This window comes from Falco naumanni, chromosome 1 (genome assembly GCF_017639655.2).
Source record: "Falco naumanni isolate bFalNau1 chromosome 1, bFalNau1.pat, whole genome shotgun sequence".
Classification (NCBI taxonomy): Eukaryota; Metazoa; Chordata; class Aves; order Falconiformes; family Falconidae; genus Falco; species Falco naumanni.
The window spans coordinates 14,828,305-14,845,677 of NC_054054.1; the positions used below are offsets into that span (position 1 = coordinate 14,828,305).

Below are 17,373 nucleotides of genomic sequence, written 5' to 3' on the forward strand. Positions count from 1 at the left end.
AGCTTTTCAAAGCAGGCACATATATAAGGTGTTTAATTTGGTTAACACTCTTAGGGAATAACTACCAGATGGGTTTTATAAAAAATACCACAGCAGCCATTTTCCAGAGGAAGGGTGTCTTTACCTGTGCAATAGATTAGCGGTTACATCCCTGATCCTACGATAGCAAGTTCCTCCTTTCCTTGAATCAATCAGAATGTTCCTCTTCTAGAAGAATGCCTTAAATACTAAACTGGGGAGTCTTACTGCTCTTTGTTTCCCCTTTCATTTCTGCTTACCTACTGATTTTCCTCTTTTTTAAATTGCAACAACTGGAAGGAAGTGAGACTGTCTATTCCCAGATAGCTAGAGAATGCTCCCAGAAGGCGTGGAGTACAGATCTGACACAGAAGAAAATGACTAGCCACTCCTCCTTTAGCTCTGCTTTTAAGAAAAGAATTTGCACTGGCATGGTCTTTCAGATGAAGGGTTTAGCAACCTCACTTCAGAAGGATCTCCAGCCCTGTAACTTCTGAGTAAACAAATGTATGTGTTCTTTTTCCAAAATGCCTAAATCACAGAGAGAAGAAATTAATATACACAATTTTCTAGGAATGTCCTCTTGACTATCTTAGGCTACCCTCTACTCAGACTGCTGCTTTTTGTGAATACAAGGAACCTATGAATGCTACTGAGAGCTCAGACACCTTTGCACTCATTGCAAGTCACTCATTGTAACAGCTGGTGTCCTAGCAACTACATTTTTCTCAGTTAGGCTTACGACAGTTTTGAAAATGGGACCTGGTATTCTAAGTCTGTTCTGTGGCTTTTTAAACATCTTATCCCACGTGCTTATTTAGGATGTTCAGAATATGAGTAGCCATGAATTATGTATCTGAGAGCTGAAGAGAATTATGATTGTGGCTGGTCCCTATATGCTCTGAAAGGCCAAAAGGCAAGGGATCTAACTCAAACAGGAGAATTTGCTCCACACACTGAAATAAACCTGGTGACAAGTCCTCTTCCATAAAAAATTTGGCAAGCTTTATCATGGATCGTGTGGACTGAAGTCCCCAAACACAGGATGAACCAAGGAGAAGCTGCAACCTTCACTTTAATCTCTTTTTTTCCTACTTCATATGATAATTGCATTAGACTATGTCAAAATTTATGTATTTATGTCAAAATTATTTGTGTAAGACGTTGAAGTAGTTTCAAACTAATTCACCTGGAAGACGACTTTAATGCCAGATGCTGAAACAAAAACATTGAAGACAAGCATCTTATTTCCAACAAATTTACATTTAGTTACACGTGCACAAACCAGAAATGCCTCCACAGAAGAAGCGAGTGCAATAAATAGAAACCTACAGTTCAGAAAAGATTACACTGAGAGACCTACTAAAGCTTGCTACATTCTTCCAGGTTTTCTGTGGTTTTTAACCTCAAAAATATACCTGGATTTCTATTTTCCAGTAAAGTCCCTCTCAAACTTGTGGGAGAAAGAATAAATTCAAAAAGCTCCCAAAATGTGGGAAAAGAGGACATATTATAGTTTACAGGTAAAGAAAAGCTTGGATCATACACTTTAAAAAATGTGTACCAGTTTAAAATAACTTTCGATGAAAGGGTCACTTACTGCAAGAAGGGCACTGCTTAAAATTTAAGCAGCCAGTAATGGGAAGCGACAGACCTCTAACAATTTAAGTCTTTCACAGTTGAATGAATCTGCACTGACAGTCAGACAAGGATGGGCTAACCTACCTTACCAGGATCTTGGCTATAGCTGCATGTGCTCTGCCTAGGCCAGCAGAATCACAAAGTGCTGTGAAGATTTTTACAGATGTGTTCAAAATCTGTGAAACAGGAAAATAAAAAATAATAAAAAAATACAGTGCTAAGAATTTATACTCTTTTTTTTTTTTTTTTGACAGTCTCTGTGTCCATATGAAACACAAAATCAGTTTTCACACTTGTACATTCCTTCTTTAATTAGCTGTAATGGGACTGGGTTTTTGATCACTACTTATAGTTGTTTGAAACTACTCAATAATTAGAAATTAAAAAGATATAACTTGCATTTAAATCCCTGCATTTTGGCACTTTGCAAAAACCAAAGACATATTACCTGATTTGCAATATAAATTTCCTTATCCATAATCAAAAAGATTTTAAGAGGCTGTACTTTTATGAATTTCTGATAATCAATACCTTAAGACAGTATCCTTTGCATTCATAGTGTTTTAGAATGATATGCTGAGATACAACTTAGTATTATTTTTCTTTCTTTAAATCCACCATGACAACTTAATAAAATTCAGATGCCCCAAAAGTGAATAAATTATAGGTTATATATTTAATCTATGTTGGCTTAAATACTGTAGATAATGTTGCTATTTTTATGACTAATTATTCACGCACACAAGCAATTTTTTAACATTCATATGGAATGTAACCTATCATCATGACCCCTCCCATAACTGAAGGCTTACAGCTGCTGCATAAAACCATATGATCTCAATTTAATTTAACATTGACATCACCTGTATCACAAAACTTCTCTTTTCAACCCTTTTTTCCAATGGTGATGATGGGAGAGTGCATATAAAATTAAATCTTATTCTTTCCTCTCTCCACTTTGTTGCTTGACCCAACCTATTACACACATGAGAAAACAAGAAATCTCCAAAGACTATCTATGGAAATCCTTTTTGCACATTTCCAAGAAAGGAGTAGTGAATGTCATTTACCAGCTCTGAAGGGGGGATGGGAGATGCCCAGGGACATACAACAGTATCCTGCATGCCCCAAGTTGTGTATTTGTACTGAGGCAAAAGATAGGGCATTTTCTATTAAGACTGCATCCTCTCTCATTGACAAAGTGCAGGGTTCAAAAGAAGACAATCCGTGTGTGCTAATACTATGGATGCCACCACTTCCATCACTTGTTTCCACTACTCACATTACCTAGTTCTTGAAAGAGTTTTACTCCATGTGGGAGTAAATCTCTTGTATTCCTGGACAAGGCCTTTATAGTTACATAAGCTCCGTGTGCACACAAAGTAACATTTATTAGTGTGCACTGCACGATTTATCATCCCTCAAGTACTTTCTCATCAAGTTACATTCACGTGTATATCACCATTGCATCCTATACTTGAAGGTCATTGTCAATTGAGTTATCAATGCATAAGATACGACAAAAAAAGTATAAAGGTACCTCAGTTAGGAAGTCGTCACATCAGTGTTGAACTCACCCTAAACAGAATGCATACTCAAAGTTGGTGTCCTTCTAACAATCCAGGATGGTAACAGAAATGCACATAAGTGTCCCAGAAACAGCTCCTGGTTTTGAATTTAACTCAGAGGACCTTCAACATTTGTTGTGACAATCATGCCCCATATCACTGCCATAAGAGTGTCAGAAGGCTTCTAAAATTTTATGTACTGGACTTAAATCACTCTAAACTGGCCTCTGCAACATTAAACTAGGACGCTGGGCCTCTAGTGGTTACTACCTAGCACAGAAAGGTTACTTAGGCACCTAAGGCTTAGGCTGCTATACTTTTTTTTCTATCAAAGATGCCACAAAGTCTAAAAATTACAGATACAACCAAGGAAAAACCACAGACAGTGTAGTTCAAGTAAAAAGTTGGTTCACTGCACCTCTGCACCAGCTGCTAGAAAGAAGTTCGAAAGCAAGTAAGCCACTCATTTTCCTAGTTATGAAAAGTGCTCATCTTCATCCCAGGTTACTACTACACTATGCAAATCAGATGTTTTATTCTAAATAATAATGAAATAACAATAATTAAATAAGCTACATGAAAGGGAGGAAACATGGATAAATTACAATAGAAAGTACATTCTTTAGGCCTTGAATATATTATTTAAATAACTCCTCCAGCTTTAGATACTATGTAGGGGCACATTCTTTATGGAAAGGAGCTGTGTAGTGCCTCTGTATGTTACAATCACCCAGTACCATTTATGTGGAGGAAGCAAAGAGAAGCCTCCTCACCTATGGTGCATGCCTTACCTTCAACATTCAGGAGAGAAAGAGAAGAGGGGCTAGGGTGGGATAAAACACTGGAATAAAATTAAGTATTACAGGATTTCACCCAAAGTCTCTTGCAATTACAGCAGTTTTAATTTTCATTTAAAATACAAAATTATAAAGCTTGCATGCTGGCAAATCAAGCGGAATTGACACAGTGATGTTTGCCAGAATCTATAAGCAGCCTGAAAACAACAAATGGACATGAAAACTTTCCTGTTTATTTTCACAGGATATGAACCACCAGTCTACCTAACTGGGTTCCTGTGAATGCCATGTAAGAGAAGATAGGCAAGTGGCAAGAGTATCGAGTGGGCATGGCTGGGCCAGTCATCTATGAGCTCTCTGATATGTGGATAAATATTGGGAATACATACCATTTGGATCTAATGGAAATTACAAGCTCCCTTGCAAGTTTTTCTACTTTTAGACAGAAGTATAGCCAGAAAAGAGTCTTTCATATCTATTTTGGCCACTGTGTGCAGAGGACAGTGACATCCAAGGAAGAGGTGGAACATGTCAATAATTAATGCTGAAAACTCCTACACAAATACGCAGGTTTGCTGCATTTTTGGTCTTGGAGAATACAGCTGCCATTACACAAACAAAAAGGGTGCAAAAATTGTTTTAGACAACAAAACGAAAGTCTCATTAAGAGAACATGCTTCTGCTTCAGTATTCTATGATAAATATTGTGCGTTAAAACGTCATCATGGTAATTTTTTTCATGTTAAGGAAACAAAAATAAAAATATGTGAAGAAGAGATATTCAACGGGACTACCATGGGAATCTACACTGGCAATGTCCATTAAAAAGAGTGGGTTTGTGTATTACATGAATTTCCTCCTTAAAACTCACAAAGTTTTCAGAGACTTAAGGTTACTGAAGGGGCAAAGTGTCTTGGTTTTTTTGTTGTTAGTTTGGTTTTGTTTTTTGTTTTTAGATTTGCAATGTATGAAGACTTCTGAGGAAGGAAACTGTTGCGATAATTTATCCTGATCATGCTAGGCTCCATTACACAATTTCCATCCTGTTTCACAGACAGCTTGATACTCTAGTGGGAAAACTACCTAGTGGAAAAAGATCACTGTATATGCAGTTGAACAGATTACAATAAAGTACAGTTCTTTCTACCTCTAAAAAATGAAAAAGTAAGTTTAACAAAATAAAAAATATAAAAACTACATCGATTCTGGTCATGAATTAGTTTTTGGCTCTATGTGACCCAGCACACTGCCTCAAACCTCCTACTTCTGTGGGTCTGCAGTGGAAATACTGGTTTAAAAAACCAAATAAAATCAAAATCAAAATCTAATACAGAAATCAACACTGATCAATCACTTGTTCTCATTTGTGCAGGATGTGGGAAGGTGACAGGATGAAGACTTCAACTTTGTGTCCCACATTACAGACAACAGTCCCACATGCCATCCACTATTATTTTGGTGTTGCAGAAAAAAAGAAAAGTATTTATGGATCCAAATTAGAAATTAAAAAATCAGGATGCATTGTACAATTTCCCTGAAAGCTTGGATGCAGGTGAACCTGGAAGGGGGATAGCTGCTGTGAGAGCATCTGTTTACAAAATCAGCCCTCTTCCTGGGTCTTTGTAAGTCTATTGTGGCTACAAGTAGTTAAAGTGTAAAAATAAAATTACAAGCTCTGCTTAAATCCTCAAACTAGAGCCTATTTGTGGTATATATAGTTCTTGCACTAATTCTCTAGATAGTGGTGAATTTCATGCTTACCTCCTTTGCCAGGAAAAAATATTAGTCTGATCTCAGGCCCAGATTTGCTTCTCAGTTATCTCAGCATTATGCCAGCATGACCCTTCTGGGGTTATTCCATTAATATAAGACAGATACACAAGCCCCTCTGCCCCTGGACTCCCCCTCCCCAAAATCCCACCCTTGATTTTTATTGCTGTCATACCTGTATTACTTTTATATGTAAATAAAACCACGCACACACCTCATTAGCATACACGGAGGACTCTGACAAAAGGACACAGGCTATGCTAAACATTGATACATCTGGGGATAATGGACAAAAGAGTAAAAATCAAAGGTATGAATTTATGTTGAATAAAGAATGTCTATCCAACTCAACACAAGATTAATGCTACTACCAGTATTTCACTATTTTGGTAAAATACATTACTCTGAAAAAAACAAGATGGGATAATATTGATTCATAATACTCTAACTTTAAACCCCACAAAAATAAGAGTCCTGCTCTCAGCTTTGCACTTGATATTGTTGTCAAACTTTATTGGAAATACATTCATTTTGATTTCTGAAAAAATCTAGCTGTGTTTAGCCATTTCACAGCTGGTGAGCAGTAAAGATGCTTCTGCCTCATTTACAGATCTTGAACATGAATCAGACAATCAACTGGAACATTAGTCAAAGAGATCAGTAGCTAATGATTTTTGACAGGTGCTGCAGTAACAGGCTAAGGCCCTGCCTGGCTAGCAGCATCTGACAATATTTTCCTGAAGCCAACAATAGGTGCTGGTAGACAGACAATGCAATTGAGTGAGACTGCTGGCCTCGTACCACTTAGTACCTCTTAAATCTTTCAGAAAAAACATGTAACTGACAGTCACTAAATAATCACTTTGATATAGCCCAGTGAAAATAAAAGACAATAGAATTGTATGCATAGGCATTTAGCAGTTCAGTGAACTCTCTCCCACAGCTCCCCAAGAAATGCGTATTTAAAAATGCCTAGAAGTCTTTATTACCATAATTTGAGTGGCTACATGCCTGTGGACATCCTGAGTAAGGTCAAAAAGAGTTTCACAACACAAACCCACATGCATTTTTATTGTGGCCAAAACACAGTGTGAGAGAGGTTGGATAGCAATAAGAAAATCGTACTGTTCATGTAATGTATTGATTACATGTGAGCAGAGCTCATTGATCCCAGGAAAATAATACACCACTGTCAACTGAATGGCAGGCCGCACCTTGTTAAATGCTGAATGTATTCAGGCATAGTGAGCATCCAGAGTAGTAGCAGTCCAGCACTCTGCGTGCTCACAGTTAAGGGATACTGAAACTGGGTGCCATGCTGAAGGAAAGAGGGAGTAGTCCCTGATTTGCCAGAACTGTTATTTCTTCCTCTTTTGCCACAACTGAAATTCAGCAACTCAAATTCTGTAAATGTGAATGCTAACTCCTTAGAATCACAGAATTGTTCAGGTTGGAAAAGATCTTTAAGATCATTGAATCCAATCATTAATGTAGCACTGCCAAGTCCACTGCTAAACCATGTCCCTAAGCGTCCTTGCCCTTAGCTATATTCAATTACACTGGACCGCACTGTGTTGATAAACAAATGGAAAAAAATTAAACCAGAAGTGTACAAACGTTGTCACTGTTCCTACAGAGACGGAATTTGTCTGGAATTGGCCAATCTGTTCTGTTCCAGAACTGCTGTTCCAGGGACTTTAAGGTGGGTATTTGGATAATGCATAGCATAAGCATGCATCTTGAAGCAAAGGAATCAGAGACAGGGAGATGAGGAGGGATGTAAAAGAATCCAGCCAGAAGAGTGATCAAGTCAAACATCAAAGCGGAGTTCAAGACCTTCCACAGGCCCTTGCTAGGACATGGCTACCACTAAGGTGTTGCTCGGTTGACACGCTCCGAGGGGTAACTGCTCTATCCAGTTCACACTTCCCTCCCCTGGTATACTTGGCTATCAAGTGCAATGTTTACCTCAATGCTCTATAAACTTGCATGGCAATCCATGCCTCAGGTTACTAGTGCCTGCATCTGTTTGAAGGATTAGAGAAGGGAAGACAAACATTTCACTCATTCCTTAACAGTCTATCAAGATAAGACCTAGGGTTCTTTGCCTATGTCAAATCTTACTTGTATGCTTTGCATAATATTCAGAGTATGTACATTTTACTTTGATTCTGAATGGCTCATATGTAAATACAAGTAACTAATTGAAAAAGCTCCTTTCCCCAGAGTAATTTCAAAACTTCTGTTGGCTTCCACGAAGTCAGGAGTTCACCCTGTATGCTTCATTTTGCTGCACAGGAAACTTAAAGAAGATAAAATGTGCAAATGATTGAATAAATGTTAACTTTTGTTCCCATCCTCATTTCTTCTGTATTAGCTTCTGTATTACTGTTCTTAATTCTGGCTTTCTGTGCCACTAACAATTATATTAATTCTGATTCTCGAATCCTACAACTTTGTAGGAATGCAGTCATCATTTCATTATTTACTATACCTCATAACGGGTTTTATTAAAAGAAATAAAAAAATTTAAAAAATCAGCCAGGTCCTTCAGAGCAAAACCCTATGCAAAAATCAAACCCAAATATTTCTGTTTGTTATTATTGTAAAATTTGAAATCTCTACTGCAAGGGACATTACTCTAGTAAAGGCTGTTGCAATCTTTATTTAGTACAGGAATATAATGTTTTCCAAACCAGCCATTGTTGACATATTTCTTCAAAATAAAGCATGGCTTAGCAGTCTGGAGTGAAGAAGCTTCATCTGTTACCCTTTAACAGCAATATAAGAGGAAAAAACAGTTTATGTATCCTTTCCATCCTGACAGATGTGACAATAGCTGGAAACACTGTGCCTGCCAAGAGCTTTTATCAAGTATGTTATAACAACTAGTAATAAGTGTAAATAATAAATGGCTACGATCTTATGGGAAACGGTGGCAATACTAAACAATTTTTGGTGCTTGCTGATGGGAGTCTGCTAGTCTTGGAATTCCCTGGCTTCCCAGTAGAGTTTTGGCCTGACAATAAACAACAGTTTAATACTTTATCTAATCCCAGCCAGGAGGTAAGTTCAACAGCAAGCTTTTGCAGATGTTCACATCCAATAATCTATCCATAATTGATGAAACAGGGAGGTCAGATGTAATGGTTGCTACTATTCCAGCAACAAATAAATGGTTATTGACAAAACAAGGCAGTGTGGCGCTGAGTGCTGAGCAGTGACAAGCATGAAACAGTGCTGAGACAGAAGTAGTGATGTGAATACAGCCCTTCATCTTGAGAATTCCTCAATGTGATGTGTGGCACAAGGGCCACTCTGACACATAAGCAGATGGAGGTGACTTGTAAAGGAAAAATGAGATTCCACAAGTACATAAAAGACAAAGGCAGAGGCGGAGAAAGAAACAAGGAGAAAGGGGTGGACAAGACTGGAAATTTGGGTAAGTGCAATAATGTGAATTGATCAGAAATGTTTTTGTATCGCAGCACCGTGATCCAGATGCCTGGGCTGCTTTTATCACACTGTTGTGTCTCCATGAATGTACCTGGCTGTCAGATTGCTGTAGCCTCCTAAGACATTAATATCATACTATATGCATGTGCATGCTTAAATGCCCATTACTTCTTAGACAAAGCACCTATAAATATTCTGCTTCATGCTTATTAATATCTTTAGTCCACCCATGAACAGATATTTTTAATTACACAAAGTTTTCCTAGCTAAAACCAAACGAGCACACCCTTAAATTTAGGTAACACAACAGAAAAAACTGCAAAGGTAAACTAGGAAGGTATACACAAAATTTAAGTCAGTTAAAACCCATTAATTTTCTGGATACCTATGTGAAAGTTAAGGAAAAGTTCTCATTCAGCTGAAAATCTCATATTCTTCAAGTTTTAACCCATGTAAGAAATGTAGTAAATGGATTAATAGACTGCTTTTATTGACTGAATAAAATTTGAGTCATTTACATGCAAATAGACACTTGAAATCCTTTGCATCCATTTCAGTGCTAAGAGATAGTATTTTTACAATGTTTACTATGAAATATTATAATATGAAAAAAAGCAGAATGAAATGGTGGCCATTACTGCTATATGTAGTCATAAAAAGATTTCAGACAGAAATATTTTAAATATTAATATTACTAAAATCACTTAAAGCACCAAGGAATGTTAAATCGATTTATTTAGAAGTACAATTTATTTCACACTTTGCTACCAATTCTTTTGATCAGCTCTGAAATAATACATAAGCTGAAAGCAAAACAGCAAAACAAATTGCTTCTAGCAATGAAGCAGCAAGCTCTAGGTTTTATACTGGCATGCTTCAGTGTTTTAACTTCTCGGGTTATTTATCTGTCAAAGGATAAATTTTAAATTCCTTAAGATCTGATGCCTGAATCAAGACCTCCTATCTTCCAATCTAGCCATCGATGGCTCTGATCAAGCAAAGTTGTTAAACATTTGCTTACACCTGAACATACGAGTTGTGCCCTTGAAGTCAATGGGAATAACTGAATTTAACTTTAAACACGTATTTAATAAATAAATTGCTGTAGCTTGAACTATACCAATTTGAGAAACCAATCTAATTTTAAAAGCCTTACTTTATAGAAATTTTTTTAATGCCTGTTCATTTGAACTAAAGTATACAAAGGAAAGCAAAACCTCCCAGATTATGAATATATTTGCATTAAAGTACTGGAATTCCTGAGTTTGTACTGCGTGGATACAAATGTTTCATTTCTCCAAACACATAAAAAGTCTGACTTTTGTAAGTGTATTATCTAACAGAATTAGAAAATTTCTTATACAGTTTTTCAGCCATTTGCTACAGCCCTGGGTATAATATGTGCAGTTTCACTAATGGACATACTACCAACAGTTCTTAACATCTTTCACACTACTGTTCTTCAGATAATATAAGATACGAACTAACATGCTGTAACTATCTCTTTCCCTCAATTATATACAACATCTAGGTTCCAAGGTTTGGCACACCTAAGCTAGAAATCCAATATAGTCTAAAGTACATAAAGTAAATAACCTCTATAGCATACAGTTGTACTGCTTTGTCTTTTTTGTTCCTAGCCTGTGGGAATGAAATGAGTGGAAACCTGTATATCAGCAGTTATTTAGAAAAAAAAAAAGGTATATTTTATTAGCTACTCTAAAAAAAAGTTTCAATGCAGTAAGTAGAAAGTGCCTGCCTAAATCACATCTTTTAACTGACAGAAGACAGTTGTTAAGAGTTTTAGAAACCTCAGTCAGGGCAGGTGGACTACTTGTAACCTTATATCCCATAAAACAGACACTGTATAACTGTGGTCACAGTCTGGCTCCCGCCTTGCTAGGGAAAGCATAAGGAAGAGCCATCTCCACTGGCCATTCTGAGCAGAGATTGTTCCATCCCATCAGCTATATTAAAAAGGTAGGATCAGAGCAAAGGCTCCACAATTGCCAACTGCTCTGCTCTGCCCTTCATGTCTTGCTGAAAAGTAGATGCAAAGATATTTCTATGCCCTTGCAGAGCAGTTTAAGGTGTTTTTATGGCTTCGTCCTCAATGTTTCAACATACTGGAGCTAAGCAAACCTCCAATAAATGACAATTTGCTGCTCTTGAGTTCAAACATAACAGTTAGCAACAACTTCATGGAAATAATTCAGAGTTGTACAATGAATTCTCTTGCTCTTAAGATATACGTTATTATTATTAATGCAGAAGCATGTAAATATTCTTATTAATGTTGCACTGCAGCCCCCTCCAGTTCTTTTGCAAACTCATACATCGAGTGTGTGTGCACGTGCACGCAAGTGCATGTGTGTATAAGGTAGTAATAAAACTTGCCATTTTGTAATAGATATCCTGAGTCAAAATCTTACAAAAAAAGTAAGAGTTTGAACTTTGGGAAAGCACAGTTGATGTATGAAATGTTCTAAATTCAGGATGTTTCATACACCTATTTTAAGTAAGGCTTCATAAACCTTATAAATATATATAAACCCACTAACTTTCATACTGTTTGGGAATTAAAAACAAACATGCAAACAAAATAATGTCCTCCATTCATAGCCCCCAAAACTGAGGTTTTAAACTTTGTCACCAACTCACATTCAGATAATGAGAACACCAGTGGTCAGATAGTCCTAAAATTCTGAAAAGGTGCTATAGATTTATCTGATGGAATGTGGAGTGGAATTTGCAGCTCACTGTAGTTGTCTTGCTCTTTTGGTACGTATGAATGATTAACTTTAAAATTGTAATGGATGAGATGAAAGACAACCCATTTATGGTGTTTTGGTAACCAGTCTTAAGGAGCATGAGACTCCTGAAGAGTAAGATTGATACCAACAAGTTACTAGTGCATTTATTTTCATTGTTGCTATGGGAAAACATGGAAATGTGATAATCTGATTTGCTTGTCATCAAGTAATTATGTATCGAGTATTTTTTGTTTCTCATGCTCTATATTTTTTGTATACCTTGACTACTGTAATTCTGCAGCAGTATTGCATTTAATAGAGTTTTCTTATAAAAGGTAGTCTTGTGATACATATATGTTGACAAAAATCCAGTTTACTGAAGGGAGATATTCCGGTGACATTAACCAAGCAAAATGTAATTTGAACCACAGACTCAAAAGGAAAATGATACCATGTTCCAAGGTAATTCAGTGAAGATTCTCAACACAAATAATTTCCAGTTTCTTGATTCCACCAATATTTGAGTCAGTATACTTTGTCAGGGCAAAGTTCACTATCAGTACTAATTGTTCTCACACAGTTTTGTTTGTACTACCTTTACCAATGCCTAGCAGCAGGGACCTTTCAGAAACATGAAACAATCACTTTCAGAATTGGCTCACTAATACCAGACCTTCAGGAAGAAAACCTTTCTCCATACATATACGTTGTCAGTGTCAAGATCAATCAGAAGTGCCTACCTTCAAGGCTGACTCAGTTTCTGTCTGTTTTTTTATTCCTCAGATATGAAAAATAAAAAATTTCTATATGAGTACGCTTTTAAGAACAATTTAAAAATCACTTCAATAAAAGTGAAGCCTCTAGGAATGATGAGACCTTTTCTTAAACTGGTATGCTAAAATGTTTTTTCAAGCATATGATGCCATTTGCTAAGCTGAAAATGTTATACTTTATTACTAATGGCTAAATATCACTTACAGATGAATAAAAAACAATCTGGCTGATTTAAAAGAACAAAGTTTGAAATAATTTCCATTGAGTAGTATCTTTCGATGTATTTTGCAAGTCTCCATTTAAAGTGTTTCTTTTCCTGGTAACAGTAATGAGAATTTAAACTTAGACTCCATGGTCTACCCAGACACCATTGACAGAAATGCGTCTTGAAGTTCAGCCATCCAGCAAAGCACTGGAACAGTAAGCGTATCTCAAAGGAATGATGCTCATTCTTCTCAGCTACCTTTCACAATGTTTGGGAGAAAAGGGGATAACATTCAGTCTACCTTTTGGAGTTCTTTTACTTGCTAAGATCCTCCTTGATGCACCAAATTCATACATACATACGATCATAATCTGTATGACTAGACACAATTGGTATAATTAGATAAAATATACTGTGCATACTAACTTTGGAATATCTGCGTCCCAGATACATTTACTTATATTCTCTCTAGCTGCATCAGTTGAGATAAAATTTTCAGTTGTTTTGATACAGACTTTTTCAGAAATTATGGTCATAAATCACCTCTGATTACTTTAATAGGGTCATTTTGAATGTGAAGATGTCTTTGTAAGTTCATAAATTTTCTTGATAATTTTATGCCTGTGGCTTGTATATCGTAATTCTGACAATCCATGCACACAGCATTATGTCATAAATTACCACATTTATTTTGGCATGAGTCTCAGTACTCATGAACATTGCCTCTGTTGTTTAAATATGTAACATATCTGAAACACAGGATTCAACATCTGAAATAAAGGAACACTTGGAAAAACCCTAAAGCTCAGACATGGGATGAGGACTGGAATTTTCCTCATGATTTGGGATGCAACTCTAATTGAAAGAGAAAAAAAATCCATGATGCCTAACTCTTTGAAGCACTCTTGAAAGCCCAGTTAAAAAAAAAAAAAATTCCAGGTCAAGCATTAGATTACAATATCTCATGCAAGGTTTCTAATGACAGAAGCATTTGTTATACAAGTCTGAAGAAAAACATGTAAACAGTAACTTTTACTTTAAAATTAGCCTAGATGGAGAACTCCCCCTGACAAAACCTGTAAGGTTTAAGAGAAAATTTATATAATGTGAGCTATTAATATTTTGTGTCATATTTTGTGGAAAAGCCGTTAGGCTTGATTATAAACCAGATGATATGAAAAATATTATGAACCTATCACACAGCTATTGAACATAATTAGTTCTCAGGCTTTTAAACTTGCACACACTTATGTTTTTACATCTGAGTAGGTCCACTGAAATCAATCATATATATCAAATAAAATTAAACCAATTTATACAGATTATACACCAAATCAAATTATGTTAGATTAAACACCAAGTGCCTAGCAAATACACACCCTTCTCCAACAAAACTAGCCCATTCAATACAAAGTCACTGCATATTTTTGATATAATAGGCTGCAGCTTAATCATTTCAACCTTTAATTACTGCATCAGATAATGAATATTTTGAACATATGCTTCTCCACTCTGCTAGAAGACATGAATGAAAGAGACACAAGTTTATATGCATGCTCCTGTGTGTGCGTGTTGGGGGAGGGAGAGGCATGCTAAACAGCAAAAGGAACCAAGTGGCAACAATTGGAGGAAATGGTATCTGTAACAGCTGCTCCTTTCAGATTCCCCTAGAAGGAGACTGCCTGAGGTGGACCACAGCACAAAAGGATAAAGAAGATGAAAACTGATGCAAAACAGGAAAATAACTGCTGAGACCCCTGAGCCTACATCCGAATAGTCCCAAGCTGTGTGGCAAGACCTCTTTAGCATGCTACAGAAGCTGGTGATGAACTACATATTACCATGAGGCAAACTGGCTCCTAGCAGTATTGTCTGCATGTTATGTGTAATGATAACCAGTAGTCCTCTGGGAACAGGATGCAATGATTTCATCTCCGTAAGCATCTGAGCTCCCCTTGGATACAGAGACCATTAAACTGAGAACAGAAGGGTAAATTTTAGGCAATGATTTCTAATTGGAGAGTGAAGACAACTTGTGCTCAACAGTACTGTCAGCCACTGATATTTTACTGCTGTCTATATTGATCAGTGTTAAGGACAAAGGAATTAAAATTTTACCCCTTTTTCTTAGTCCCATAATACACACTCTGTTTTCTGAATGAAAGTACTTCATAGGTTTCTCATGTAATATTATTGGAAATGCCATTATATTAGGAAATACATCTGTATTATAATACAATGTTGTATTATTTACACTGAAATGTATTGGTGTTTTCATTACTGTTAACATAACATTTTATACTCTTAAAATAATGTATCATTTATGTGTTGTACTACAGAGACTTTCTTTCCCTTTTTACAAAAATGCACATTGCTTTCCTTATCTCTCAGGTGTCTTTGTAAGACCAAAACCAATAGGCATAACCTATTACATGTGTATATTAAATGAATAGTAGTTCACTACAAAATTCAAAGTTTTGGAATCTTCCTTTAAAAAATAATAATTCTGCACATGACAAAAAAACCCCACAAAAACTTCCAAATGACTGCTGTAACTTTTTGGCAGGAGGCATGAAGAACAATGAAGGTAAAGGAGTAGTTATAAAACATAAGCAAAATGGATCCTGAGGAAACAATGCCAAGGCATCTAATATTTTTGATGCTTTCAAGGGTAGTTTGATCCTTTGTATATCATGGAGACTGTGCGGTCTTGTTCATTAATTATTTTTTCCTGTGATGAAGAGATCAAATATGCATGTAGCCTTCTTTATTTAGCACATTTGCTTATCTTGCTGCTCTTCATCATTCACACAGTTTATTATGACTCTCAGAAACTTAACAGAAAAGTTGATCGTGTAAGAATGCCAGCACACATTTGTCTGTCAAAAAACAATGCAGATAAACTACAAAAAAATCTAGTCTAATCTGTCATACTGTATTCTTGGAAGACATTAAATATCCTCTTCTTACTGCTGTTGCAACCATTAGATATAATTTTATTAAATTATATGTAGCTTTTAAATTTTGAAATATTTTCACATTCAGCTACAGACTTTGATTGCGACTGATGTGAGAACAGGCTCCCACTTCTCCAGCATTCAGTTGATTTATACAGAAGATAGGCCTATCAGTGTTGAAGAATTAGGTATAAATATGGTCAATAACTTTTGTAAAATCATACCACAAATCACTGAAAGTATGTAAAAGGATATTTCAAGTCTGAAATCTAGAACCCTTCCTACACTGCAGAAGCCAAGCAACCAATATTGAAACCCACACTGAATTCACTCTGTGACTTTTCTTGGTCTATTTCTGAAAAAAATAAACCACCACAAGAGACAACCACAAAGATTGACCTCTATAAAACATGTCCATTAACAAATACCAAGTCATTCTGCAGTTAAAGGAACAAACAGAAATAGAAGTAGCAATTATCCAGCTGATTAATCACAATAATCATGGGCAAAATATTCAAACTAAATTTCCACACAATGTTTTTAGGAGGATCATGGAGAACTGTCACTTCTCTGATGACTGGCACAGACAAATCAAGTTGTTGCTTATCCTTCCTCTCACACCAACCTATGAGGAACTAGAGGAACCCTCCTTTCAGACTAGAATTCCACATGTAGAATTCTCATTGTCTTAGAATTATTATGTATGGAGACTCAGGGGAAACATGAGAAGAGGAGCTTGAACTCAAGTATCAACAGAGCAGATTGCATCAGCATTACAGCTTTTCATACCAAAAGCAATGCATATTTCTTCTAAATTCCTGATGTTCTGAAAAGCTCAGCATATGAATTGATGTATTTTTAACTGCTGCTCACAACTGTGCTGTATCAAACTAGCTTGCAAAGCTGGTGTTTTATACCAAAACCTAACTAAACAGAAACTGGTTTACGTACATATGGATACAGGAAAAGCAAAGATAGTCACATATAACCTGAATTGTCAATTTGTATTATTTCTGCAGATCCAAACATTGAAACCTGGACTCTATCAGTTTGGAATTTATTGGAACCATAATTGCTTAAACCACATAGATCCCCATCTACAGAACTAAATACAGTTATAAAAGGCCCAAATGTCTCCAACACTTTTCCACTCTCCAAAATGCCTAAGATGCCAAGGAGGCAGAGAAAGGCATTGGGAAAGCTTAAAGCAACTTTAAAATAAACTTACTGGTAATGCTGTCTCTTGTTCTCCAGCAAAATGATATGCTAAACTTAAGCAATACAGAGCTTCTCCTTCCATCTTCATGTCACCTCCTAAAGAAAGGTTTAAAGTTACAGTTACCACCATAGTTTGAAGAAAATTACATTAGTACAGACAGTTCTTTCAGGTTCTTAAATAACATACAGATGTTTAAATACTGTAGTAAGCTCTTC

General features: G+C 36.2%; 1 protein-coding gene across 1 annotated transcript in view; it reads right to left on the minus strand.

Annotated features, from left to right (window-relative positions):
• The window catches only part of TTC29 (tetratricopeptide repeat domain 29), a 134,655-nt gene that overhangs the window by 64,100 nt on the left and 53,182 nt on the right, over positions 1 to 17,373 (minus strand). Inside the window, exons 6-7 of the mRNA XM_040582335.1 lie at positions 17,168 to 17,253; positions 1,744 to 1,835 (exon numbers count right to left, since the gene is read on the minus strand). Of these exons, the coding sequence (XP_040438269.1) occupies positions 1,744 to 1,835; positions 17,168 to 17,253 (178 nt within the window). The remainder of the gene's footprint in view (positions 1 to 1,743; positions 1,836 to 17,167; positions 17,254 to 17,373) is intronic.